The following is a 26490-nucleotide window of genomic DNA, read 5'->3' on the forward strand; positions in this document are numbered from 1 at the left end:
AATACTTTCAATACATAAAAATATTTATTTTCTTTAAAAAGATATACATGCAAAATTCTTTTGGTATCGCATAACTTCTGACACAGTGCACACTGATTACACATTTCAAACAAATATAAAACACGATTTAAATAACAAATACCTTTATCAACAGTATGTATATTATATATACATTTATCATTGCTTGATTTTAGAAAACAGTCTTTTTCCCCGCCCTCTACTAGACGTGGTTTTTTTACCAACGGAAGTTGATTTTTCTTCAACTGCAGAACATTTTTCATGAAGCGCATTGTATAACATTTGTGCTTCATTTTTATTTCCTATCATTTCCGTTATTTCTTCCTGCAAAAATAAGGAACACATAGAAAAACGAAAATATCTGTTTCTTATTATGTACAAGTTGTTCGCTCGAATATATACTTTTGTAAGTTTGTTAAGATGATCTAGCGATTGTCCTTTCTCCAAAATAGAATACAAATTTTTAGTGGTCACTCCCGGTAGTTTCGCAATAAAATCGTGAATGTAGGAATTAAACTTTTCTGTATCTATCTGCCTGTTTTCTTCAACTCCAATCTGGGAAGCTGTGATTGTGTCTGGTTGGGGTCTTCCTTGCTGCAATATTTTATGCAACATTAATGAACGCAATTGAATATGTTTAGTATGTTTTATCGGATGTTCGTTTCATTACCTTTAACTCCTCGAACAATTGAGCTGTTGCATGAGGTCCTGGCGACCATATAAGTTTTAATCGTGGAAAATGCATAGTCAACAGTTGCAATTTCGAAGTTATGGCCATGTTTTGTACATCTGAGCTGGCGTAATAGTGTCCCTATAATTAAACAATTCAGTTTTTAAAATAAACCAACAATGGTTCTTATTAGTAAAATGCAAAAATCAATCTACCTGGAAACAGAATGCTTTGTTTGGATCAAACTCAATTAAAAGCATTGGTTGGGCATAATGTCTTGTCATAGAAACAGCCTGATTGTATAATCTGCCGCTAATTAATGAACCTATTAAATCAGAAATACTTTTCCTTTCTACGCATATTTCCGGCGATAAAATATAATCACCAACCTATAAATTGGAAATAAAGGGATACATATATATATATTACATGGGATTTAAGTTAAAAACTATTTTAAATTAGAAATCGCATGTTTCTTGATGTACCAGTAATGTTACAGGTTCAACTTTCATGCCTCTTGTATAAAGTATTGCAGGAAGTTCACTTCTGAATTCCCTTATATCAACTATCACAGTGCTGGTAACTTCAGACGTAGTAGATAATCCTCCACCTCTGCGCGTATTTTCTTCAGTGTTTGCATCTGTTTGCACTGCAAGGTTAAAACAATCTCCAGTTTTACCATCTTGGTCTTCCGGTACGACCATTGTCTAAAATCAAGTGAAAACGGAATATAGTAATGTACAAATAAACATACTAATATACAATAATAATATTACTTTTTTGACATTGATCAATTTGTCAAATGCATCCTTTTCTCGACGCAACGATGTGAGATATTCCTGTTCTTCCACGGCTCCTCCATAGATTAAAAAATACACTTTCAAATCTATTGATGGATTATTATTTTGGTAAACCTACAAAACATTACTTGTTTAGACATGTAATTACATTTTGTTTATAAAGTCACAATATCCCTTAATTTTCTCTTATACATACTTCAATTTGCCGCACAGCAGAAATGTTACCCACATACATAACAATATTTCTTGGCATATGTTCATCTAAAGCACGTTGTAAAGACATTGGATCATCGTTTATTTTCAAGGACTGTATTAAAACAATGGGTGCATCTGCTGTCATGTTGGTTAAATCTAGTTCTCCAATCTGTTGAAACATTATGTTACGTTAGAATCTAACAATGTAAAATACACTACTTAATTGTAATCTCCATAAAACAATGTAGTAAAATATTACTTGTGAGCATTGTTCAAATAAAGTTTCATGATTATCTCTTTCTTCCGTTGAATCAGATTGACTTTCTTTAGAAACTTTTTGACTTAATGTTAACATATAAGAATCTTGCTCGTTCTCTTCTGTATCACTGTTAGTGTTCTCTTCTGATGTTGATACTTTTTCAGCATTTTTTTCTCTATTTGTGACAATGTACAGAACACGAATATGTATAATGATCAATAAATTTTATTTTACATTAATTACTACATTAATTATTACCTTGTATTTTGTATTTCTTTCTGGGAAAGTTTCTTCATTGACTCGTATAGCAAATACTCATTAGGACCCATGATTAAGTAATTTTTTAATTGTCGGCATGTATTACTATCGTGTACCAAAACAAGGATTTTTTCAACATTTTCGCCATCTTTTCTTGTTTTAATTTGATTTTGAATTTCCAATAGTATTTCAGTCAAGGCAGCCCATTTAGGATTTGGCTCTGGTTTCAATTCTATTTACAAGTGACAGAATTATCATCACATTATGTAAAACAGTCGAAGGTTTTGTTTGTTATATAAATCTGTACACATTTACCTCCAGTTTTCTCATTGTAAACCCTATTCTTTGCAGTTTTGAATAATGTGTCCACAGAATCTAGCATTAACCAGCCACTGTTTTTTACAGCATACTCCATAGTGCGTAAACGATTCAACATTGAATAAAATGAAACGCAATCCTCATATGTCAAAGAGCTGTACAGTTTCGCACAATATTCTCTCATTGATAACAAATTAATTTGTTACATAATATTTTATACATAAATACTTACGCGAGAAGCGCTCTTAACGTTTTTAAATCGGACAATAATTGTTTCGATGTTGAACTAAGTTGATGCCAAATAGGATCTAGTTGTGATTGCAGTTGTTTGTGGAACTTCTTAACAATTGCATTTTCAGTATTCAATTCATCTAATTCTAACTGTAAAAATACATTATAATTGAATTGCAATGGTATTACATATATGGTACAACGGTAGATAATAGAATGATACGAATCAATACTTACATATTTATTGAGTCTTTTCAATTCTTTGACTACATAATTCATTAGATCAAGTAAACAAGTTTGTATAGTCTGCATTTTAGGTGTGATTTTTGCATGTAATTCAATCACTTCAGGCTGTGAAATGTCATTAGTTGTTATAGCTTATAATACGCAATATACATTGCATTAAAAGATCATCAATTATATAGTTTATTTACCTTGTGTTTTCCTAAACTACTATGTACAAGTGAATGGAAACGGGGCCATAAATACAACTTTTTAACGAATAAAGCCTTCATTACGCGTTCTACTTGTGTATATCCAGCAGTGAATGCCAACGCTGAAGTAGTGAATGCTTTAATGAAGCCCGTCTACAAAAATTCAATAAAATAAACAATCGTGCTTCATTTTATGTTGCACAGGAATGTATTATTCTGTTTCATTTTAATACATACCTTATTCTTTTGTCGATATAAACGAAGAGAGAATGCCTCTTGATATGAACGTAGAATGTTATGCGCTCTATATACAAGAATTCCAGTAATTAAATTTAATGGAACTCTGTTTTTTAATAAGTCCACTACAAAAATTCGGCCCGATATAAAGAAAGCTCCACCTTCTAGATACATTAGTGACCTATAGTATAAAAATTAAAAAAGAAATGAAAAGAAGACATAAAGAAACAAATTTTTATGCTTGAAATGAAAAACTAATTTAAACCTCTCATCAGAATGACATTCTGCAGTTATAACTCGGGGTAATTGTTTTATACCAAGTTTCTTCAATCTATCAATAAAGTACTGTTCATCGTGAGACATAGTTCCTAGAACTATGACCAAATTTCCTGGGTCTATGTAAGCTCGTAATATGTTCACAAACACAGTTTCTACGCCAAGTCCCCTAAAATAAATAGGAAAGTATATGTAGAATATTTTATGGTAAATGCCAAAAAGTGAAAAAGTAGTAGGTACTTTGCCGCAACAACGAGACCATCCTCATGGAGTATTTCTAAAAGCATTTGATTCTCGTATTCCAACATGTTTACTTTTTAAATTGTTTACTATAATTATGGATTCATCAAAACAGAATCTGTAAAAGCATATCTACAAGGTGCCACGCAATGAATGCTGAAATCGATAAACTTTGGTCCTGAAAAAAACACCATATGATTACGTTAAGTGTATATTACAAAAACTTTTAGATAATTGAACTTTGAAATTTCTTTCATAAATATTTTTACTTCACAAAACGTACCTTATTGTCATCGTCTTCTCGAGCATCCTCTGAACTTTTATCATAAAATATAGTTTCTGTATTCTCTGTTTCATACACTAAGAGAACATATTTACTATGTTCCGAGGATGGATGTCCATAAATTCCTACACTAACTGGTCTTCTAAAGCTAAAAATTTCCAATTATTATTAAGATCTTTTGTTGCATCAATGGTCTTACACTAATTTAAATAATTACCTTTCAGGTATAACAATTATGTCATCTCCACAAGTAGCAGATTGAAGACAATATTGATCATGCTCGTAAGTTGGTTTTGTTGTTATTTGGGAAGCGTATATATCTGCATCCCCAGTCCTATAAAATTTGAAATAGATAAATTTTGTTCACATACATTACACTAAAACAATCTTTTTAATGAAACGTGTCTTATACATAATTGCATTATTAAGATCAAATGGTATTACTTACTCGGACGTTAGTATTATTTTGATGAATCCATCATGTGTTAGGCTATAATATTTGTATGAACCTCCAGTAACCTCATCAGATATGTAATGCAGTAATTTTTCTTGAAATGTTAACACACAGGGTACTTGCTACAAAAATGATTGTCTTTAAAAAAAACTAACAAATTGATTTAGCAATTTATAATGAGAATCTATTAGAAAAGTATCTTACCAGAATAATAAAAAGAAATATATTCCTCATAGTATAATGTAGTTTAACATGATCGTCGAGCTACTGTTATCAATTGAAACGTCGTAGGTACCTGAAACTTCATTCAAACCAAATATTATACAACTAACCTCTCTACCTTATTCCTAAATAACTTTAAACTATAGTTCTGATTTTCTTAAAATAATTAAAACTTTTACGCATTAAACATTTACTAAAAATACATGTGAAAATAATAATTTTCCTTAAATATACAATTTCACTTTTGCTTCTCCGTGTGAAAACGTTCAAATTCGGACAGGTTATTTGGCAAAGACGACACTAATATAAATATATAGATATACCTAAAATACTCAATGCCATGCGACATTTATATACAAATGTTTTATAATATACACCTACGACTTTATATTTGTAACGTACGTTTTTCTGAATTTACAATTACGATTACATTAACGAATAAACAATATTTTGCACATCCGACACAATATATGTATGTATGCATGTAAATACTTACATTCAATGGAATAAACATTTTAAATAAGTTATGTACAGATATTTTGTAGACTTCAAATTAATATTTTCTATTTATCTGATTTATAAGTATAGTTATTTATATTGTCTTACTGCTATTCAAGTGTACACCACTTTCTTTCGTAAATGTCAAAACAATTCGTACTGTGTTACCGATTGAGGGCGCGCACATTTTCTTCATGTTTTTACGATTATTTTATATATAATTTTTCATCGAACATAGTGTATTTTATCACCCTTTCTTCTATAGTCTAAACGTAATTATAGCAGGAATGAGATTGACAAAGTTTAGTATAGAAACTTAATGCAAATTACTTTATAATTAACGGTATTGTTCGCGTAGTCTACGACAATGTTTAGCACGGTATCAAAGCACTCGTTTGCAGACCCCTTCAGGCTCGCACCTAACTCTTAGTAATCAAGCACGATATCCGGTACATTATTATTAGGAAACGAGGTATAATAATTACTGTTTTGTATTGGGAATAGGTCGTCATGATTGCGCGCTAAGGGAATTAATAATTAGCTCATCCCTTTCAAGTTAAGGAAATGTTGCATTAGTAATACAACTTTTATAACACGTAAACACATATACACAACTAAATCGAAAATATACATACAAAAATTCTACATTATATAAACAATAATTTTGTATAATTTCCTACATAAACCGGTACACGTAAAATCGAATGTATATCATTTATTATAATTTTTTCTGCACATTTTACTTATGATACTGTTTTGGTGCTAAACCCTTGGACTTCGGTGCCCGGGTCTATTTTGACCCGGAGCACCAAAACTGTTATCTGCCTACTAAATTTTTGCTGATCGGTCTAAATTGGTAGCTGTCTCATTAGCAGCAAGAGTAGGAGAAGTATCTGGAAGAATAATAAATGACCCTATGTATAGTCAACTGTGTAGTTAATAACAGTAAACCTACCGACTATTATAACATTGCTTTATAAAAATTGTAAGATTGAATTTATTTAGATTTCTGTCCAGGACATATGTCATTGTGCAAATTCGAGACGAGCTTGTTGTGTCGTTCTTTGAGTGCTGGTTTCTGGAGCATTTTTTTCCATCTAAATCGCCCTGAACTTTTTAAAATTTGCCGCACACGCCTCGTTGTTCATCAATAATGAATATTGTCTTCTTGTCAATTTCTTATTTCCACCTGTAGGGTGTTTCTTACCATATTCTTCGCCCAAATTTATATAATTATCTATTAAAGTACGCGATCTATTAATTTTTTTCGCAATTGATCGATTAGAACACCCCTTATCTTTATAAGCATCAATGGATGCCTTCTCTTCGCTGGTCAACAACTTGCCTCGTGGCATTCTAATAAAAATAAATACAAATATAATATATACATATATACAATTTTTATGAATTTAAAAATCAATTTTAGTATAAATACGCACATCTGAATTACAATTAAAGTTTCTTTGCTGAGACTCACGTGTTATCCACACAAAATCTAACCACGAACTAAGTGGCTTTATAGAAATTTCGCACTCCCGTTCCGCGACCTTCGACGAAAATGTAAATAAATTAAAGACGTAAACATTTGCGAGAGAGTGGCGTATATATCTCTACTCAGTAGTCAGTATACAATGTTAGAGATATTTGAAAAGTAACAAATTTCTCTATATCTTTTAAAAATACACCAAAATGTAGGTGGTTTTATAGAAATTTCGTGCAGTGTATATATCACTGTTTTATTGCGATAGCAACTGCAGCTGTTGTCCTGTTATTGCGTAAGCCGGAGTGGCTTGTAGTGTGCGCAGTGCGAGCGTTATCAGGATGTGTTAGAAGATCGTCAATTTCGTGGTGCGATTGGTATTGGTCCGGCGAATTGTAGCGCGGTTACCTCGATTCCGCCAGTGCAATAGGATCGGCCGGTACTTTTTCCTACATCGATATAAGCTACCAGACCGGTAACAGTCTCTCCTTCTCGCGGAGTGTAAACAGGGCCTATGACGAGTCTCTAAGAAGAAAGAAGAAGAAGGACCGAGCGGTAGCGCGCGGGCGAGAGTGTTGACTAAGGACTCCTCGGCAGCGATGTGAACTGATGTGTACGTCGCCTTATTAGCAATGGGAGCAATACCCTCGTGCTCAATATCAGCCTTCCGAGAACCACTGCAAAAACAATGACATCTCACCAAAAAATAACACCAACTGCCTTCCTTACCAGAAAAACGCTTATACTGTTTCTAGACACGATTGTTTTCAATGTTTTTTTGTCCGTCAACCTTCGTCCGTGTACTCTGAGTTCTGTACGTGACTTCGTTCGCGTACGGCGAAACTTTAATAACAAGGAATATTGCCTTAATTGTTGCAATAAAACTTCGGAAAATTTTTACAGCGGCCGTCTTTAAGTTTGCAAAGAAAAAGTAGCCCTTCGAGATAAAGTCTATTTTACGTTGCGTCTTGAATCATTTCGACGGCTATTACGTTATCGAAACTCTTTCTCGCTAGCATCTTCTGTTTTGATAGTTTCGAAATTGTGCTGATGGGAGGAATTAAAACATTTAACGGCATCTCCAAGATATTAAGGGTCAACGAGAATATTGCTCACTTAGACGGTTAAGGAATTGCTGATGTTCTCGGTAAACTCCACTTATCTCTTGTACATGAATCCATTATCTAAATCATAATATTCCCTTGATGCTGTAATAAACGAAGCAAACTCTTATTACGCGGAATCCCCATGATCGTACGTGAGTGGTCATTCTTTGCTCCCGACTATGTTTGTACATATTTCCGTAAATACTTGGAATCGGAATTTAAAACCGTTTAACAGAAAATTCCGTGATTATACAGCATGCAATTCACTTGAACATTTGCTTCCTTATTCGTGTAAATGTCTATATTAACAAATTTTTAATAAACAAGAAAAAGAGTACTCAAATTTATTCTTCATACAAAAGACGAGTAATTTCTATACTGAACGTTTCCTTCTATTACCGTAAACTTTTCAGATATTTCATAAAATCGATTTCTCTCTCGCAATTGTGTACACTCGATAAACACGAAAAACGGCCAGCCATAAAAAAGATACATGTCGAATGGCTTTCGACATGCTTCTCGCATGCAAATTCCACTTCAATCCCTTTCGTTCCTTGAATACCTACTATTTCGCGTAAATAATAACAGAAAGTCTGTGTCGGTGATTCAGCATAAAATAAAATAATTTATTTGCGTATCGCTCATGTAATAGCGGTATAACTAGAAAACGACGACTCTAGGAAAACGGAGTTCGAACGTTCCGAATAATTGTTGCATCTAACTTTGTTGCTCTTTTGCAAGAATATTCTAGCGCGCATGAACTTTCTAGATTTTGTAATCAATTTAATCAAACTGTTAGTGTACTTTTGTTGGAATTATCAGAAGTAGTTTGTATATCGCGACAAATGGACCACCCTGCACACGGTCTTCGTAGATTCGCGATAAGGTAGAGTGACTACATTACCGACGAAAAATGGTTTTACGCGCCTCAAGTTTTCGTCCTTATATAAGAACATTTTGTGGCTGGTCAAGGGCTCGTTCGAAACAGGAAGGCTCAATCTAGTGCGCGCTAGTCAGGAGCTGCCGAGGTTATGCAGATATTTGGTACTATAAGCGTTAGAAGTAAGCCAAAAATTGACGATGCGCATGCCATGGTATCCAAGCATTTTTCTGCCATTGGATGAGTTTTCTGGATGAAATCGAGAACAGCGCTAGAAAATATCTCCAGCTACAAATTCAGCTATATTTTGTCTTGATTCTCTGCGAAATAAAGCCGAAAAACTTGAAGCACGTTTCTGCCGTCGGAATTAAGAAGAAAAAAATGTGACAAGTTTAGTCACAGACTTAGGACTCGTCGGATCAAGACCAAGACGGATCGGCGTGCCTTTTTTTGTTTTTTCTAGACATTTTACGTCTTAAATAAGTAAGTAATCAATTAAAAATGCATACCACCGTGTTTGTACATGTCTTTGCTACGTCTGTATGGAGCCTTTTTTTCGATACGAACACTAAATCTCTCGAAACTAAGAGAATCTCTCAGCGGCAGCCATCTTGTGACGTCATACTTGCTTCAGAATTCGAATTTTCTGCCGAATATTACAAATTACTCCGCGATGTGGTAGAAATTCGCAATTTGGGCTCGATACAGACGTAGATTGGACTTTTAGGAAACACAATTGACCACTTCTAAACTGCTCGTTGCGATATTGAAGCGGCAGTTTGTCTAGATTTTGACCCTTGCATACGTACATGGATTTCAAACCATGCCGGCCCCCTTAAGTGGTATATTATGTTTTAAATCAGTACGAGAAAAAGAAGAAAACCAGAGAAAACGAATATACGTGCATATATACAACCATGCGACGAGACAATTTTGTTTCGGTAGTTCGGTGAAATATTGCAACAGTGCACCGGATCGACTCCATCGCTAGGCAACGTGGCGAGTTCCGTACGATGGAACGTAGGGGACGTGCGCACGGTGGATCGAGCCTAAGGGTTGGCAGAGTGGGGGCGGGAGGGGGAGAGTGGCTTGGTGGGAAGGGAGAATGGCGGAGGGTCAAAAAATGTGTAGGTGCGCGCGCAGCCGCTTTGTCTCTGTTGGTCGCGTGGTGGTGGTGGGGGGGTTCAGCCGGACCACGAGGGGCCACAGGGGTCCGTGAGCGGACCATGGCGGACCAAAGGCGACTGCATCCTTTCAGTCGGCCGCTGAACCCGCGCGCCGTACGGTTGCTCGTGTGCGTATTGCACTTGACTTCGATTCGTCGCGTTGCGTTACCTACTTTTTTTTTTTTCGTAACTCACTGCCGTCCAGGACCACGCGTGTGAGGTTTTTCTATTTCGCCGGCTGTCCTGTCCGTTCTGTACCTGGGAGAGGTGACCACCGGGTTCCGAAGGGGAACGGGAAAAGACGACGAGGGCTGCGCGCGTTCCGAAGGAACACCACTCCTGCCGAGAAACAGGATCACCGGCGGAACCCTATCACGGATTTCTTTCCTTCGATCGTCTGTTTCGTTGGTGTTGTACATCTTCTTAGATTGTGTACGTGCGCGGGCGTAACGCCGGGCTGAACTTCTTCTGCATGGTAAGTAAAACCGTGAATCAAAACACTTCCGTCTCGTGCTCTATTTTTACCGGCGTTTTCTATCGCGAAACACCACCGTCGACCCATCGCATTTTTCTTTCCCTTTCTCGAGTTCTCTTTGTCTCGTCACGTGAAGGATGCGTGCTACCGTTCGCGTAGAAAATCTAATCCAGCCGGACACCCGTTAACCAACCCGCCCGAAAGAAAGGGAAGAAACGTTCGCGAAGGTTTTCGCGCACACGTGTGTGCATTGTACCAGCTTCGGGAACGCGGTAAAAGTGACGCAACGAGGATACAGTGACAGAGAGAGAGGGAAAGAAAATGACACTTTACCACGTCGTGCGATAACGAGCCTTCACGTGTTTCCCGCCCGCGAATTCGCCTTCGACGGAAGGAACGACTCGGAAAACCAGAACCAATCTGGTGTTCGGGTAATCTTTAATCTAGACTTTTCACGCTGGTTCTCTTCTTCGACTGTTTTGTAAGAGAAATCTATTTTTTTTTTTAAGAAGAAAATAGGTCTGTCGTCGTAAAAGTGCACGGAAGAAATAATTGATGTAATTGAACGCGCGCAACGATATAATTGTAGAGAATTCGCGAACGGAAGCGAGTTGAAGTTTATGTGGTAACCATACGTCGCGAGATGAAGTGCGAACCGAAGGAAAACGCGTTTCGCGGAGTTACAAGTGTACTTAATAATAAGGGTGTCGGTTTTGTTGAATCCTCGCGTCTGTGTGCGTCGAATTCATACGTTTCCGTGGATACGTATATTGTTGTTGACGCACACGTGTGACCAGAAATCTGACAGTGCTTTTGGGTGTCACGGGACCTCGTGAGTAATTTGTTCGTTGTAATTGCAAACTTATTTCGTGCCGTTTCTGGTGTACTTCGAATTAACGTTCCTCCGCTTTGTGTCGTTCGTTCCGGACGCAGGATAATTAAGGAACAAATGGTAATAATGAACATTTCATTCCACTGTGAATGTAAGTAGCAAAAATATTTTCTGAAGATGGCGACGATGACGGTTCCTGTTTTTTTCGTCTGATAAATTTGCCTTCAATAGATTTCTAAAGTACTACATACTTACGGTTATGTTTTCATTTGGTCACTACCGGGCTCCGATTTTCTGCTTTAGATTCAGTAACTTCCGGTTGTCGGTGTTCAAGTTTTTAGTTGTACTTTCTTGCAACTAAAACGAAACTGAAATTTTGTTCACTCGCGACGATATTGCAATTCTATTTTGTGAGTAGACAGCGGACCTTCGTGGAAAATAAAATAGAAAATTATTTTCTTCCTTAGTATGTTCAGATAGATTGAGAATAATGTAACAGTATGTTTAAATTATTCTGTTTTTACTGTTTTAACAATAGGTTTACGGAGCACTAAAACTGACTATTTTACATTACTTTATAAAAATAACAAGAACATGTGCTGCCCAAATTTTTAGCCATTTCTTTAAATAACATATACCCAGAGAAATAAATTTTTTGAATAATTCCTCATGGATGTATCTTTGGAATATTAATAATTGTAAATTAAAAATATTAGAACCCGTCATTTTGACGGGTCCCGTAAACCTAGCGTTAAATACGTTTACCCATTTTTGTCATAAACGCATCAAATCCGCTGTCTATGGACAACAGTGGCGGATTCATTCTTGTGTCGCCTAAGGGCTACCTCAGCTCTCCTTAAAGGGCCAACTCCCTCCTCGCGTTCGTCGCTCCCTTTTACGCTTTCTCCCCATAGGTTTATCAATAGCATAAAGCACAAAATCATTAGTACCACCCTAATTTGGTTCAACCTATTTCTCAGATATGCGGGGGAGTTAGGTGCTTGCGTTCTGCATTTCCCTTTGACAGACTTCAAATGATTTCTTGTAATTTCATAAAGTATCATTCAAACATAAATGTTTGTGTAAACATTTATAAATTAAAATTTTTAAATTGCTTAACATTTTCATTTATTCGTTTTTATTGTTGTGATTTGTGCCTTTGGCATTGTTCCCCCCTCCTGAATCCGCCACTGAGCGATAACATGAATTGCGAATTCAAAAATTTCCAAGGAAGAAGGTAATTGATTCCTTGGGAAATTATCAACACGGGAAATGAATCTATGAAACTGAATTTTCGCATCGTCCGTTTCATCGGGAGAGAAAACAGAGTCGCAGCGGATAAATATCCCGCAGTCGTTCGCGGGAAGCGATACCTGTTAGCGGGGACATTTAACCGTCATTATATTTTACCACGTTGGTCTCGTATATTCCACGGCATCTTGCTAATTCCGTGGTGTAATCGAGTGGACAGGAAACGTTTCAATAAATCCGCCGAGCGACAAGTTGTGCCGCTCGGCGCTGAATTGTGTGCGCTCGAGGAAGTTTTATCGCGGTTAGCTTGTCCCTCTGTCTTTTTTTTTTCGCGTTTCTCCCCGATTGTTGTAGCGACTCGAAAGTCGAGGTCTAACGTAGAGTAAAAAAACAGAAAATGTTGCGAGGTAGGGAAGAAATTCATTTTGTTGACATACAATCCTGGGTAAAATGTTACTTCAAACAGAAAATTGCCTATTTTACACGTTGACTGCTATGTCACACATATATGGGTGACGGAATTATTTGTCCAAGTTTTAAAATGAATTTTTACGTTGATACATTCATTGTACCAAATTTAATTAGGATCTGTAGAATGCAAGTCAGTTGCAGGACTACTCAATATCATACATTGAATTTTTTTCAATTTTTATTTCATTAAATAACACTGATTTTATGGAATTTTTGAGGATTCTAGTTTGGCAGTGAAAGCGTTAAATTGAAATCAAGATTAGTGATATTTTAATTATATTATTTTATATAGCATTCAAAATATTCGTTTCTATACATTTTAACCCTTAGCACTCGAATGGCGACTATAAGGCGCCACTAAGAATTGCTGTATCATTATTCAAAATATTTTTCACATTATTCAATTTTTTTGTACTTAATAAATTACTGAACACTTCATTATTGTACGCGTAAATTGCACCATTTTCGTATGTATAACATGAAACAAAAATATATTGAAGAGAAATATTCTAGATCTGAAGAAATGTTTCGTTCCGAAGTTAAAATAGCTTCGAGTGCAAAGGGTTAAAATTATAATTACTCTATAAATCGTACGTGCTCTCGAAGGAAAACATTTTACGCGTATACCTTGATATAAATCGTTTGAATCGTGACGGTAATGTTACATCTGTGTACGCGCATTGTACATTTATAAAATGATGCATTGAACTGATTTAATTGAACGAAAGTCGGGGAATATCGACGCAACGATTACTCGAACAATAGACAAGGGTTAAATAGAGCACGGCAGCTTCGATGATCCAGAATCCAGACGAACGGATGATTTACCGTCTTATTTATTGCCCGTGAAACGTTGCGCGGATTCTGAAATACTGTGTGTATCACTGTTTACTTACTCCGGTTTAAGAGTTCGATGAAATATTAACGCCACCGTTTCCCGGGCGGTTTATCGATGGCTCTGTAATGCTCGGACATAATTTATCGTGGCACGGTTCCGTTTCGTGGGAAGGGAGTTCCGCCGAGAGCTGAATAACTATGCAAAGATTCATTTCGGATCGGCTGTCGATGCGAAAGCTGTTTTTCCCTGGCGAGCAGCTAACGAAAAGGCGCACGTGTGCAAAAAATTCTAATCGTATTGCATATGCAACCAGCATATTCCCGATTCGACGGAGGAAGTGAATTAATCGAGGAAACACGTAGGTTCAAGCAATTATGCTGACGGACTTTCTTGAAGCGATGCTCGAAGAAATTGAATTTTCGATTTTTATCGTTTGGAGATTTTACAATTTTGTATTTCAGATATACCTTCGAGAGGGTGCTTTTCATTCTGAATCGAAAAAAGGGGTTCGGAGGTTTTAGCAACGACGAATCGAGGGTTCGCTCGCTATTTTTATTCTGGCATTATCCTAATTGCGGATGGCTGAGAAGGGTAGCAAACGCGGTCGTATCTAATTTCGATCAAACTTTACTCTTGAACGTTGAGAGGATCTCGGAAGGTCTCCCGTGGTCCGGAGTTTGATCTCAGGGCCAACCGTGAACTGCGACCCTTGAGTTGTGCCAACTCCAACACTAGTGTCGCAGTACGACAATCGATCTTCGCTGGAACACGTATACCGAACGCATTTTGCAAGTCCCGTTAATCTCTGTCGTATCGAGCATATTGCTAAAATCCCTTTGTACACGGAAATTCCAAGACAACCGTACGCGAGCAAATAAGGCGGCACTATTGTTCGGCTTATGTCGAATTCATCCGAGAAAGATGGAACACAAAAGCAGAACCATTCTGCCTGACAAGCTCACGGATTATTCTACGATAGCTATACTAATTTTCCATGCGGCCTTGACAAATTCTGGTACGCGTCGAACTGGTTTTATTGACGTTTTCACTGGCGTTATTTCAATATAAAAACTAAGCGTTTAATTCATCTTCGGAGCGTGGAATGTAAAAATTTGGGATGTACTTTAGTAAATGATCTTTTCGTTCGATTAGTCGGATTTTATCGGTCATCAGGATGCAAGAAGATAAAATGTAAAGCTGTCGAAACCATACTTTTAGTTTCTATGAAACCTTTTAGAGACCGGTAACAATGGTCGTTCAGATATTGCTAATAGCGAATGAAATAAGGTTCACGGAAGCTGGTTCGTAGAGAGATTGGAATGGTTCGTTGAGTCTTAATCTCGGCTGTTTATTCTTATAGTTCGCGAGGCTCGCTGCATCGTGCAGCTACAAAAAGGGTGACTGTTTGTGCCGTTGACCTCATTTCTCGTGATCTCAGCTTTTACGGCTTTTCGTCCTTTCCTGTGTGTACAAGATACAAGGTGAATTACGATCGCCACGGTACTTAAGGATCGTGGATTCTGATAAGAGGCTGCGTCAATATTTAGATTCGTTATCGATTGACCCTTAAACTCGCAGGACTCGGACTGTAGGCCCTATTGTGTGACCCCTTTCGATAAGCTTCGACCATTGCTCAACCTTATGACGTCTAGGATCTTTAACACCGCTCCGAAACGCTCGATAGGTTTCAGTGTTCCACTTTTAGAAAAGCAAAATTGAACTATTCATTTCGAAATATACACCAACGAGCAAAACTGAGTCTACACTATTTGAAGCAACATAACTTTTTCAAAATTAGATCAAATGACTTGAATTTTATCGAGAAGTTAGAAGGATTAGTTTATTAGACGAGGTGTAAAAAATTTTTGAAAAAAGTTTGAATTGGTCGGAATCGCAATAGAAATAGTAAAAGTTGGTTTTTTTAGCTTTTTTATCTGAGCCTGTATTGAAAATTTAAAAAATGTGTTTGATTCGCTTGAATAAATTATATCCATGCTGAAAATTTCACCGATATTGATCTAATTTTTAAAAAGTTATGTTGCTTCAAGTAGTGTAGACTCAGTTTTGCTCGTTAGTGTATATGTAGCAGCAGGATATGGAAATGTCCTGTTAAGAGATTGTTTAGGAATTTATTTCATTGAAAAGTTCTCCGGAGACTGTCTGAGAATGACATTCATGGGACAAGCCGGGATCGATTGTTAGTTAGAGGTAGCGTGCGCGCGTAAAAATAAACGTTTCGCAGTGATTTTCACTTTTATTCGTGGTTAAAAAAGGAACGTGAACGTTCGAGGCGCGGGAAGAACGATCAGATAAATCTCCCGAAAAAGTCAACTGCCAGGACATATTTCACATTGAACGAAGAAACAAACGGGGAAAGTCGACGAGCCCGTTTCATCTCGGATTTGTCGAGCTTTGCGAGTACGTTGTCCCTCGCGTTCGGCTTTGTGTGGGTCCTTAATTGGCCATATTTTTAACTCCGCCCCGGGCCGGCTCGGAGCGATAACTTTTTCTTTCGTTGCCCGCAAGTTCGTGTTCGCATTTCTGTTTCCTCGCGGTGAAATCCACTAAACGCCCCGTCGAAACTCGCAATGAACCGCGTGGATCATTTTAAACGCATTCATTAACACGCGAACGGAAGAGCAAGACGCTGCGAGGAACGTCTGCGAAGTTTACACGGGCCTTCGATTTTAATCGATCTTTATCGTTGCGTTTCCACGTTCGGGGATCGATTTTTATTATACGAACACTGGAAACGTTTTAACCGGTAATTATTGTTATTTACTTACATGGTTCCGGTGACGATTTAGTTGCGCTGCAATTTGAAATGGTGGAAAGTCTATATATCTCCGTTAGGGTTGAAGAGAGAAGAAGTTGTTGGTGTATTCGAGGTTTCTCGAAGGTCATCGATTTTTAAGTGTACATATTTTTAACTTCGCAGTGTAGTATAGCTGAAGTCGAGACGACTTGGTACACTATGACCTTCGAATGGCCTTGTTGTCCAGCTATGGTGTTGAATTGAATCTTCATTGTTTTGGACAATAAATCATGTCGTCTTCTTTTAGACTGAACGGTCTACACGGTTATGGTTATGGTCTCATTCTAATCCGAAAAATGTCACGGATGCGTTGGTAAAAGGCTTTTGAAAAAATAATCGAAAACAAACAAAGTTCCCTGTTGAACTCTGTGATCCAGCTTCTGGATGCAAACGTGTATATGAAAGAAAACCATAAAAATATACCTTTTTTCATCAAAGTTCTGGGCTACAATTCGGAGAGCTGTATCTGAATTGTATTTCAATTACACATTCAAAAATAATTAGTAATTCAATTAATTGAAAGGTTTGTGTAATTCAGTTACGACATAGTCGAATTACTATATAATCGAAAGAGACGAAGTAATTCAATTGTGTAATTGAATTACAATGCAATTGAATTAGCACAGCTCTGCTTGCACGTCTCTTTCGTATACATCGAAAAAACAAACATTAATGGCATTTATTTCGTTTTAGCGTTAAAAAATAGGTGTAGAAGTCGGTCCCATCGGAGCTCGTTACCTTGTACCCCTCGCGACACGAATCGGAACAGGATCGTCGGCAAAGGTGTGCGTGCGTGCGTGTGTATAGGTGTTTGAGGGGGTAGGTGGAGGGGGGGTTAAGCGAGAGAAGGCAACGGCGGGATATTGTCGAGGCGTAACAGATCAGAGTGAAAGTTGAAGCACGACTTGTGGACGCTGCTTGCTCGGTGTTTCTCTTTCTTTCCACGGATTCCGAGCACGACGCGAAGAGGAGCCCCGGAATCACGAGCCAAACCGCTCCGAAATGATCGTGCGCGGCACAGTTCGTGCCTTTGACTTCTCTCGACGCAATGATTATGCGATTATATCACGGCTGATCCCGTCCCCCCTCCTTCATTCTCTCCTTCCTTGTAACGAGCTCTATTCTCTTCGGTTACACTGCAACTGAAAACTGCTCTATACCTGTGTGCTAACTCGCAGGTTAACGCTTTTCCTATCGCACCGGTGATATTTATAACCCTTAACCCTTTGTGGTCCAATGCGAGAATCCTGTTCACAGGCTTGCACTAGGTAGATGTGCTAATATTTAGTAGTTGTTCGATAGGAAAAATTGAAAACGGTTTTAGAAACGGTACGCTTTTCGTAGGTGTTTGGGAGAAAATGGTAGCTGACCCCACTAGCAATCACGGATAGCGATAAAATACTTGCGGCGAGTGTACTTATTAGGCAATTATTTAGATGAAGAGAGAAAGCCTGCTCGGGCCGGGAGGCCCTTTCACTGCTCCTGAAAACCGGGACCTCTCGGATCCTTGCAACTTCGTCTGGGACCGGTGTCCCAAGATCCTCAGCATCTTGTATCCTTCTCTGCACTCAGCCCCTCTCCCCTTGTACAACCAGTTTCATCCTTTCGTCACGATCCGTGCTGACATCCTCCCATCGAGCGAGCAGTGTGCACTTCCGACCAACTGGTCAACCACTCCACGCCACTCACGCACTTAGGCCCGACGAAAGGGTCCTCATGGCTGTTTCACCGTCTATTTTTATCCAGACCCCCGTGTACATCGCGCCAGTTCGATACCGTTTCAGCTTCTCGCTGCTGATCCTCCGTGACCCCGGGGTTCTTGCGTTTCCGTTTTCTTTCAGATCCAGTCCGAGAGAGAGAGAGAGATCATTCTCCTCTGTATTTATCGGATCGACCAAAACAAACCCTGAAACAATATTACCAATGTTCTTCATTATTAGATGAAAAATATTACCAATGTCCTTGCGTGATGCGCTTTCTAAGACCAGGAATCCTTTCATCGGCAGGTTCCATTTGAATTTACTACCATTCCGCGACTTATTATGCGAAAGCAGGGTCCCACAATAACAGTTATTCTAAAATTTTCTACTTTAAAATTTAAGATAATCTATACAAAATATAAAGCAAAAGATTCGAAGAACAAAATGACTAAAAAATATCGATTTTTACACTTTCTGGTTACAAATAGCAGTTATTAGTGTCCAGAAAATCGGATCCTCCTCGATAACTGTCATTAGCGATCGAAATAAATTTCCCTCGTTGATAACTGTTATGAGTGAGCGAAATGAATTACTCCGAAAAGAGATGTTCGGTTACTTCTAATCGAAATACTTGTTACTCCGTGACTTTTTTTCTGTTTGGTTAGAACAGTTATGGTCCCTGACCAAAAGACTGGAACGAATTTCTTTTCTGAAGAACTAGAATGAAAGAGACGCGTAGGTGGTTCGACGTTGAAAAATGCAAAAATGCGCGAGGAAGAGAGAGAAGATCAATTCGCAACGTCATCAATATTTATAAAGATGATTTGTTTGTGTGTGTGTCGATTCGACTTGTAGAAGAATTTTGCCTGTTTAAATATCGCCGCACAATTTCTGGTGATTATAGCTTTTCGCTAACGACCCACGTTAGAGGACCTGATTCGGCGTGGAATGGGCAACGGGTTGCCGCGTCACTGTCAAATCTATTGTTGATGTAGTCATAGTGAGTCACCGGTTACCAACAGCTGTCTGATTTCTGATTCAGCAATTAAATTGTTCGCTGTGAAGCTTGCTGCCCCACAAAGTAGCATGTGCACTTCCGGCAGAAGATTAGCTTGACTTATTTAGGCCACTGGGGGGACTCGGCGGATCTAGACTGCGGATGTGCAGGTGATTTCAAGTGTTTATACATTAATTCTTCGAAACACCGGTTGCGAATAGATATCAATTTCGTTATCGATACGTCCGACAGCTTGAAAATAAAACAACAACGTTGGTGGCACATTAACTACCGGATGCCTGGCAATAAGCTTTCTAATTGCATGGTTATGTCTAAAAGAAGCTTTTTCTTAAAATAATATCAACCGAAACTTGCGTTCCATTATTCAAGAATATTTGTTAACTGACCAGAGAAAAATTATAAGAGAATCTTAAACGACCATGAAATTACCATTCTTTCAAATGTGGTTCTCGTACGTAGAAAACGTACCAATGAATTGAGGCATTTATCTGTGTGTTAAGGCCACTAATACTCGTGTACGGAAATACCAAACTCTCTTCTGTTCTCTCTTCTCTCTTCGCCGATGTGTCTTCTGTTTTTCTCTCTCTTCGTATTAACGAACGCGTAATAATGACTAGGTCGCGGATCGCTATGAAAATTGCGACTTTTATGGCCAAATTTCGAAAGACATGCGTTGCGCATAGAAATTTACGACCAAACAGTTCCGATCGGGTGGAGATAGTGTGAGAACACGTACTGCTTTCGTTCTTTTCGCCTGTACACGTGTTAACAGTAGCGCAAAATTTCTGGTCTAACGACTGGCGAAAGCGTTATCGTTGTTCAGCCAGGGGGGCATATTGTTCTTCGTTGGCGATCTGATAGGGCCGTCCGAACCGCGGAAACAACAGAAGGGGGGGGAGGGGGTCCGGATTAAATCTTCAAACGTTCGGCAATCCGACCGAAGAAATAATAACGCGTCGTAGTGGCGGTCGTGGTTGTAACCGGTGGATGGAACGGGCCCGTTGTTGTTTGTTTTGCAAATGCCTGGTTAGTGGTTGAGTCGCGGACCGAAACAATGGCTGGTATTCGGAGCGTACATTTATTTAAATCGCGGAGAGCAAGTGTTGCTACTCGCGGACGGACTGCGCAGCGAAGAGGTTAAATATATCTGGCCTGGCTGAACCGTTCCTTCTATCCTCATTCCTTTCGAATGCTCAGCCTGGTCTGACTCGAAACCGACCTCCCTCGGCTCTGTACACACTGTGTGCGGCTCTCCAGGCGGCGCGGCGGCTTCGCAATCTTCGGGGACCTCGATCAAGGATAAACGAACGATCGTTAACGCTTCCAATAACTTTCCTTTCGGCAGATTGCTGCCAGCAACCAAACCCTCGCCGGGATCTTCCCCCTCTTCGAGATCCGTTGCGATCCGGCTTTCGGCGTTGCTGATCAAATTCCTTGATCCAAGGGCCCGGTCTTCGTAGACTCGCGATAAGGTAGAGTGACTACATTACCGACTAAAAGTGATTTTACGCGCCTCAAGTTTTCGTCCTTATATAAGAATATTTTGTCGCTGGTCAAGGGCTCGTTCGAAAGAGGAAGGTTCAATCTAGCGCGCGGATCAAGACCAAGACGGATCTTAAGTCTGCGAATGGAAATTATTATTGAAAAAGTCACGTGACTATCCCGGGCCCTTAACCCTCCGGACGCCGCAATAAACAGTTACTATTGGGATATGGGTGTTTATAATGAAATCACACTCTTTATCTGTATACGAAATAATTCTTATATTTCAATCAATTCTCTAAAAGCACGTCGTCAGACACGTCTTCACAGTTTGAGAGAAACGTCGCGAATGAAACAAGGAAATGAAACAGAGGAGCAACAGTCCAATATGAACAACTGAGGATCGAGGGTCCCATGCCGGGGACAACATACCATGTATATTAACTGCAGATACAATGTATATCAAAAGCCGATTCAAACGATCCTTGCTTCTAAAGAAATAACAGATTCATTTTGTTCTATTTATGAAATAAAATCCAACAGTTACCTTTTGTTTTCAACGGCTAGATTTACGTAAAGACCTTTACGCACCATCCGTCTTACCGTCTCTTTTACTTGTGCAGTCCTAAATAAATAATGCAGGCAAGTAGTTGAACCCACTCACGCTACGTTTAGTATATAGATTTTCTTGTCAGTTCTTTTAAAAGAACATGCCCGATGTACAGACACTGTAACCCTAGCTGCAGCGGGGCTACTATTATGAAGAAAAGAAAGATAAGCGGGGATCTCGAAAGAAAGTGATCCAAACAGTGGTTACCGAAGAAAGAAGAATGTCATATCCAATTATTAAACGAATTGAGATCGGAATCCGAAGATTGGTTTAATTACCAACGTACGAGCGAAAATGTTTACAATAACGATTTCTTCGTACAACGGAGAAAAATGATCAAGACTCGAAATAGACGTGTATACAATGAATAAAATATATGTTATACTTCATTGAGCTTCTCCATTTCTAAGTTTCTTTCGAAAGCGTGTGTTCCTGAAGAATTTATGTTGATTGATCCACTTTTTTAAATTTATCACTTCAGAGATTATATTCTACAGGGTGTTTCGTTTATCTGAAAACGGAAATCTTTGATTACAGTGTGCAGCTAATGGCCGGCAACCAGATACGTGCTACCATTGCCAACTTAAGAAGTTACAAATTTATAATATAATTTCTAATGTTTTGTCTGTCATTTGTCGTTGAATTCATCTCGGAAAATGCTATCGTGTTATGACAAAGAAGAAAATATATGATTCCATTAAAAAAACTTAATTTGACTTTGAAATTTCCACCGCCACCATTCGAATCCTGCAAAAATACACCTTGAGATTGTTCCCTTCGTCCTGTATATAATTTTGACTACTGTATCAGCGATCATTGCAATTTATTATTAGCAATTTTTACTGTGCCTAGCAAGTTCAGTTCTCTCGCAACCCTTACTCGCCGATGTGTCTGGATTACTTTATTCGTCCAATGACCGTCGAGGCGAGTCGGATCAATCCTTGACTTACAATTAGCGCGCATCTCACGGGTTTCGTTATATCGTTATGTCGTTACAGTAATCCGCGCGGCGGTCGGCAAACATTTTTCATTCCGACTTTTAATTGTGAATATACCGGCAACTCGAACTTATTCTCGTCGTACCACGACTTGCAAGTGTAAATAATAATATTAGAGTCAGTGAGAGAGTTAACAGGTGGAACGTCGATTTGCTTAATTGGCGATCGTCCGAAAACCGGCGGTGGAGCGGCCACCCCGCGATAAAATATTTCGGCCGGAGATTACGCGCAAGATTTTCGCACTCGGGCAATAAACTAAACAACGAGGAGGAGGGACCCGGTTAGCGAGGCAAACGTATAATGGCCGGTAAATTGGCCCTGATATACGGAGCGGTCGCCTCAATCGACTCGTGGCCGGTCCGGGGCTCGATTCATTTGCAATCTCGACTCGTCTTTGTCTCGCGATTCGACCGGGGATCGAACGAGAAACACTTACGGACGGATCGATCCGCCATCGAGGAAATAGGGCCACCGCCGGATATCGCTTAGTTTAGAACCGCTTTGCGAATCAGTCTGCGGTTATTAATAACTCGGTGATATTGTATCGCCTTCTACAGGCCGTTTCAGAATCTTCACGCACATTGTACACGGAATTCCGCACGATACGAACCGTGCGAAGCAATGCTGTGTTCACAACGATTATGCTTTAACGAAAATTGATTTCATGATGAAGCCTTCGGATTTGTTGGTAAAAGATTGTAGTCGGAGAAATCGATCGAACCAGTGTAACCAGAGCGGGGTAATTAAGGGGAACACGGTTACCCTCTCTTTGCCATCGGTCACGTGACATCGTCGTTTGCGCGATACGCAAGAAGAAATTCACAATTAAAATCACAATTTGAAACTTTTCCTCCACGTTTTCGCAACGAGTTTAACTTTTGAGAATCGATCCAGCAAATAATAAAGTACCACGATTTTTCGGGCACCCTCTACATGCCTTGCCGATGGCCTGAGTCGTCCGAACTAACCTCAATTAATGGGGATAGCGCCGAGCAGTGACGTAACAGAATGTAAACTGTATTCAGCTAAAGGAACTCGATGCGATTCCGGATTCAAGAAACATAATGCTTCTATCTTCGTCAAAACCCGGCAAGGACTCCCTTGAACACCGGAAATCCGATAAGAACACCCTTGAACTTACCAAATCCGGCGAAGACACTCTTTGATTCACCGAGTCCGATAAGGACATCCTTGAGCTCGTCAAATCTGATAAGTTCCAGGTGTTACAATAGGTCCAGAATTTCAAGAGCTTCGGGCTGTTGCGAAAGTTAGGGGATGCTAAAATCTAGAATACTGGGACGTCGAAGGACTTCTGTTGGGTCTCTTCAATCCCTTCACTAAACCTACCGCGGTCAGCCAAATGACCGGTTTCAGATCTTTTATGTGACCATTATTAACATTACAAAGACGCCTTTCAACAGATTTCTTTGTTCGAGCATACATTTGGATAGAAACAGCACAAAATCTTATTAATTTTATAAGAAATGCACCCTAGCCAAATCATAGTCGATGCATACTAGCCAATTTTAATGCTCGGTAGCTTTAGCGTTAATCCAGTTAACCACTTTTCTCTTTCAAGTTATAGAAATTACCGTGACACCTCTATTGCAATCTTTTTGTCATTCTAAGCATCATGATCGAATGTCGTATATTAGGGACAATCTTTGTCAGTAGACGCAACGGTAGCAATCGTAAAGCGAGTATCAACTTGCCAGAATTGCGAAGAAAAGAAATAAGTTTATAATTTTGTCATTTTTCTTGTAATACTGGCAAAAGACTCTTAGTTTGCATACAGATAGTTCGTCAAGCGCAAGGTTGAGGATGCGTTCGTCTGGCCCGACAGGCTCAGGACGGTCTTCGTCGGGTTTTCCTTGCTCTCGAGTTCGTGTTTACCCGCGAGCAGCAGGATACCTATCAATGACCTATGGATTACTCCGAGAATAACTTCGCGTAGGTATTAGCAACGTAAATGTTGATTTGCGGAAAAATAGCGGCTGTATGTGGTGCATGAGACAGCGGCGCAGACGCCGTTGTGGGTGTGCGAGCCCCGTCGCGTCGTGGGAAGAAAAAACCAATACGAAAGCGCAAGTTGTTTGCGTAACGCGGTGTTACTTAAGGCGACGCTCACACCAATTAAAAAGCCGACGTTTGCGTATCTCTGCCCGTGAAAAACTGGAGTCCTTTTATCGCGACTTTCACGATTCGTTCAAACTTTGAGTGCCTTGCTCTTTTCGAAAGTGGAGGGGGTCATTTATCTAGAAATGAATTTTTAATATCATCCATACGTCGACTTTCGTCAACAACGAAAAGAATTTTTGCTATCCCCAGCAAAATGTAAAACCCTCGTGTTTTGTTTTATTGTATTCTTTGTTAAGGAAACATATAAATTGCCTTTTGCTTTCATCGAGTCGAGCTGTGCAAGAATTTTCCATTTTTGCTTCGATTTTATTCGAAATGAAAGTGAGGAACAATAGAAAAATAGAATAGGAAAAATAGAAAGGAAGAGTTTGAGAAAGTTATGATTGTTGTGGGGATTGAATCTGGTAGACATTGGAGTAGCAAGATAAAATTAATGGTCGAAGTCGAGGATGACGCCGTTTACGCTAAATATCCGTTTATCGACAAGTTACCATTTTCCTGACCTTCGGGGAAAAAATCCCACGCGCCGCTATTCACGCGAGCGAAAATATGGTCTGCTCGCGTAAACTGCATCGCAGCGACTTAAAATGCAACTGCCGCCGCGTCGTTGCCAATGCAATCGATAATTCACCTCCGGCTACCGCGCCGCGTGGATAGGCTTTAACAAAAGATCTTGTGTCAGGACATTTAAAGGACATTTCGGGCCCATATAAGCATCCATCGATTTCCATTAAGCAGAGTCGCGAACCTCTCTTTCGTCTTCAAGTTTGCGTTCAAATTTGCATTTTCTCGGTTATTCTTTGATCTGGCAAAATTAGTCTTCGGTTGAAAATGATCAGTGTCCAAGACAACATTCTCTATCTTCAGTTCCATTGTAAAAATGTATCCCTTAACCCTTGGCACTCGAATAGCGACTATAAGGCGCCACTAAAAATTGCTGTATCGTTATTCAAAATATTTTCTACATTATTAAGTTTGTTTGTATTAACACTTCATTCTTGTACGTGTAAGTTGCACGATTTTCGTATGTATAACATGAAAAAGAAATATATTGAAGGGAAATATTCTAGATTCGTTTTCGAGTTAAAATAGCTTCGAGCGCGAAGGGTTAAAAACCATTCAGACATAAATAAATGAAAACAGTCAGCCGACGAGACGAATCTTCCGGCGAACACGATCCGAATAGTGTCGCGTTCGGTGTCGTTTCGATCAGCAAAATGTCACGGGTCGTTGGTAAAAGCTTTCGAAAAAAGTACCATTACGAGCAAAGATGTTTCGTCGCGGTCGAAGAAAAACTTCATCGTTGAGACGGGTTAATTGAGTTTGTAACAGTAAAATCGTGAACGGTGAACGACGTAAATCGACTCGGCAGAGTTCGCAACGTGATCCTTTCATTCATCGTTGCACCGTTAGCAGCAATTCGACTGGGTTACCATCCGCGTCCGTTCAAGAGGGCGTGAAACGCGTTTCACGAGCCATTCTGATGATCCCCCTTAACCTTCCCCCGCGAACGAGCAAGGATTATGCGGACGTGCGAAAGAGGTTCACGGTTCACGGCGAACCCGGTGTCGTTACCCGGGGCGAAACAGTTTTTTTCGACGGAACAATGCAACGGACATCCTTAACGATGCGCGTCCCCGAGTCCTCGGCGCGCACGAGGTATCGTTTTACGATATTATTTCGTCCTGCAGCACGGTATTCGGTCGAAGGCGCTCGATGATTTTTCGATCGGTGTCGCTTACTTCCCACGATTCCTCGGTTCTTTCGCAACATCCTTATTCCCAGCTCGAAAACCGGAAAGGACGGGAAGAAGCCAAATAAGTGCAGGACTTATTT

General features: G+C 39.3%; 3 protein-coding genes across 5 annotated transcripts in view; 1 reads left to right on the forward strand and 2 right to left on the reverse strand.

Annotated features, from left to right (window-relative positions):
• Positions 1-5: 5 nt before the first annotated feature.
• Mei-9 (DNA repair endonuclease XPF mei-9) lies at positions 6-5190 on the reverse strand. 2 transcript variants are annotated; one of them, XM_076790899.1, is made up of 20 exons: positions 4878-5190; positions 4668-4795; positions 4437-4553; positions 4216-4367; positions 3937-4009; positions 3686-3865; positions 3421-3601; positions 3184-3336; positions 2987-3100; positions 2751-2899; positions 2516-2673; positions 2201-2432; positions 1943-2117; positions 1685-1852; positions 1465-1602; positions 1174-1395; positions 904-1077; positions 689-829; positions 421-612; positions 6-342 (listed from the first exon to the last, which is right to left on the reverse strand). In XM_076790899.1, exons 1-20 carry the CDS (start codon positions 4905-4907, stop codon positions 178-180), a joined length of 3042 nt encoding a protein of 1013 aa, XP_076647014.1. In that variant the 5' UTR covers positions 4908-5190; the 3' UTR covers positions 6-177. The 2 variants fall into 2 exon arrangements, with proteins under 2 accessions (XP_076647014.1, XP_076647013.1); XM_076790898.1 differs by lacking the exons at positions 4437-4553; positions 4668-4795; positions 4878-5190 and having other exon boundaries at positions 3937-4114; positions 4220-4360.
• A 740-nt stretch (positions 5191-5930) lies between these two features.
• On the reverse strand, positions 5931-6897 carry LOC143355876 (uncharacterized). The gene is made up of 4 exons (XM_076791046.1): positions 6833-6897; positions 6521-6749; positions 6146-6241; positions 5931-6035 (listed from the first exon to the last, which is right to left on the reverse strand). Exons 2-4 carry the CDS (start codon positions 6746-6748, stop codon positions 5931-5933), a joined length of 429 nt encoding a protein of 142 aa, XP_076647161.1. The 5' UTR covers position 6749; positions 6833-6897.
• Positions 6898-10095: 3198 nt separating this feature from the next.
• LOC143355780 (uncharacterized) overlaps positions 10096-26490 on the forward strand; it is a 326631-nt gene continuing 310236 nt past the window's right edge. For both annotated transcript variants that reach the window (XM_076790896.1, XM_076790897.1), the window contains exon 1: positions 10096-10500. The gene's annotated coding sequence lies outside the window, so the exon portion shown is untranslated. The remainder of the gene's footprint in view (positions 10501-26490) is intronic.

Source organism: Halictus rubicundus, chromosome 7, assembly GCF_050948215.1.
Source record: "Halictus rubicundus isolate RS-2024b chromosome 7, iyHalRubi1_principal, whole genome shotgun sequence".
In the NCBI taxonomy this organism is placed as follows: domain Eukaryota; kingdom Metazoa; phylum Arthropoda; class Insecta; order Hymenoptera; family Halictidae; genus Halictus; species Halictus rubicundus.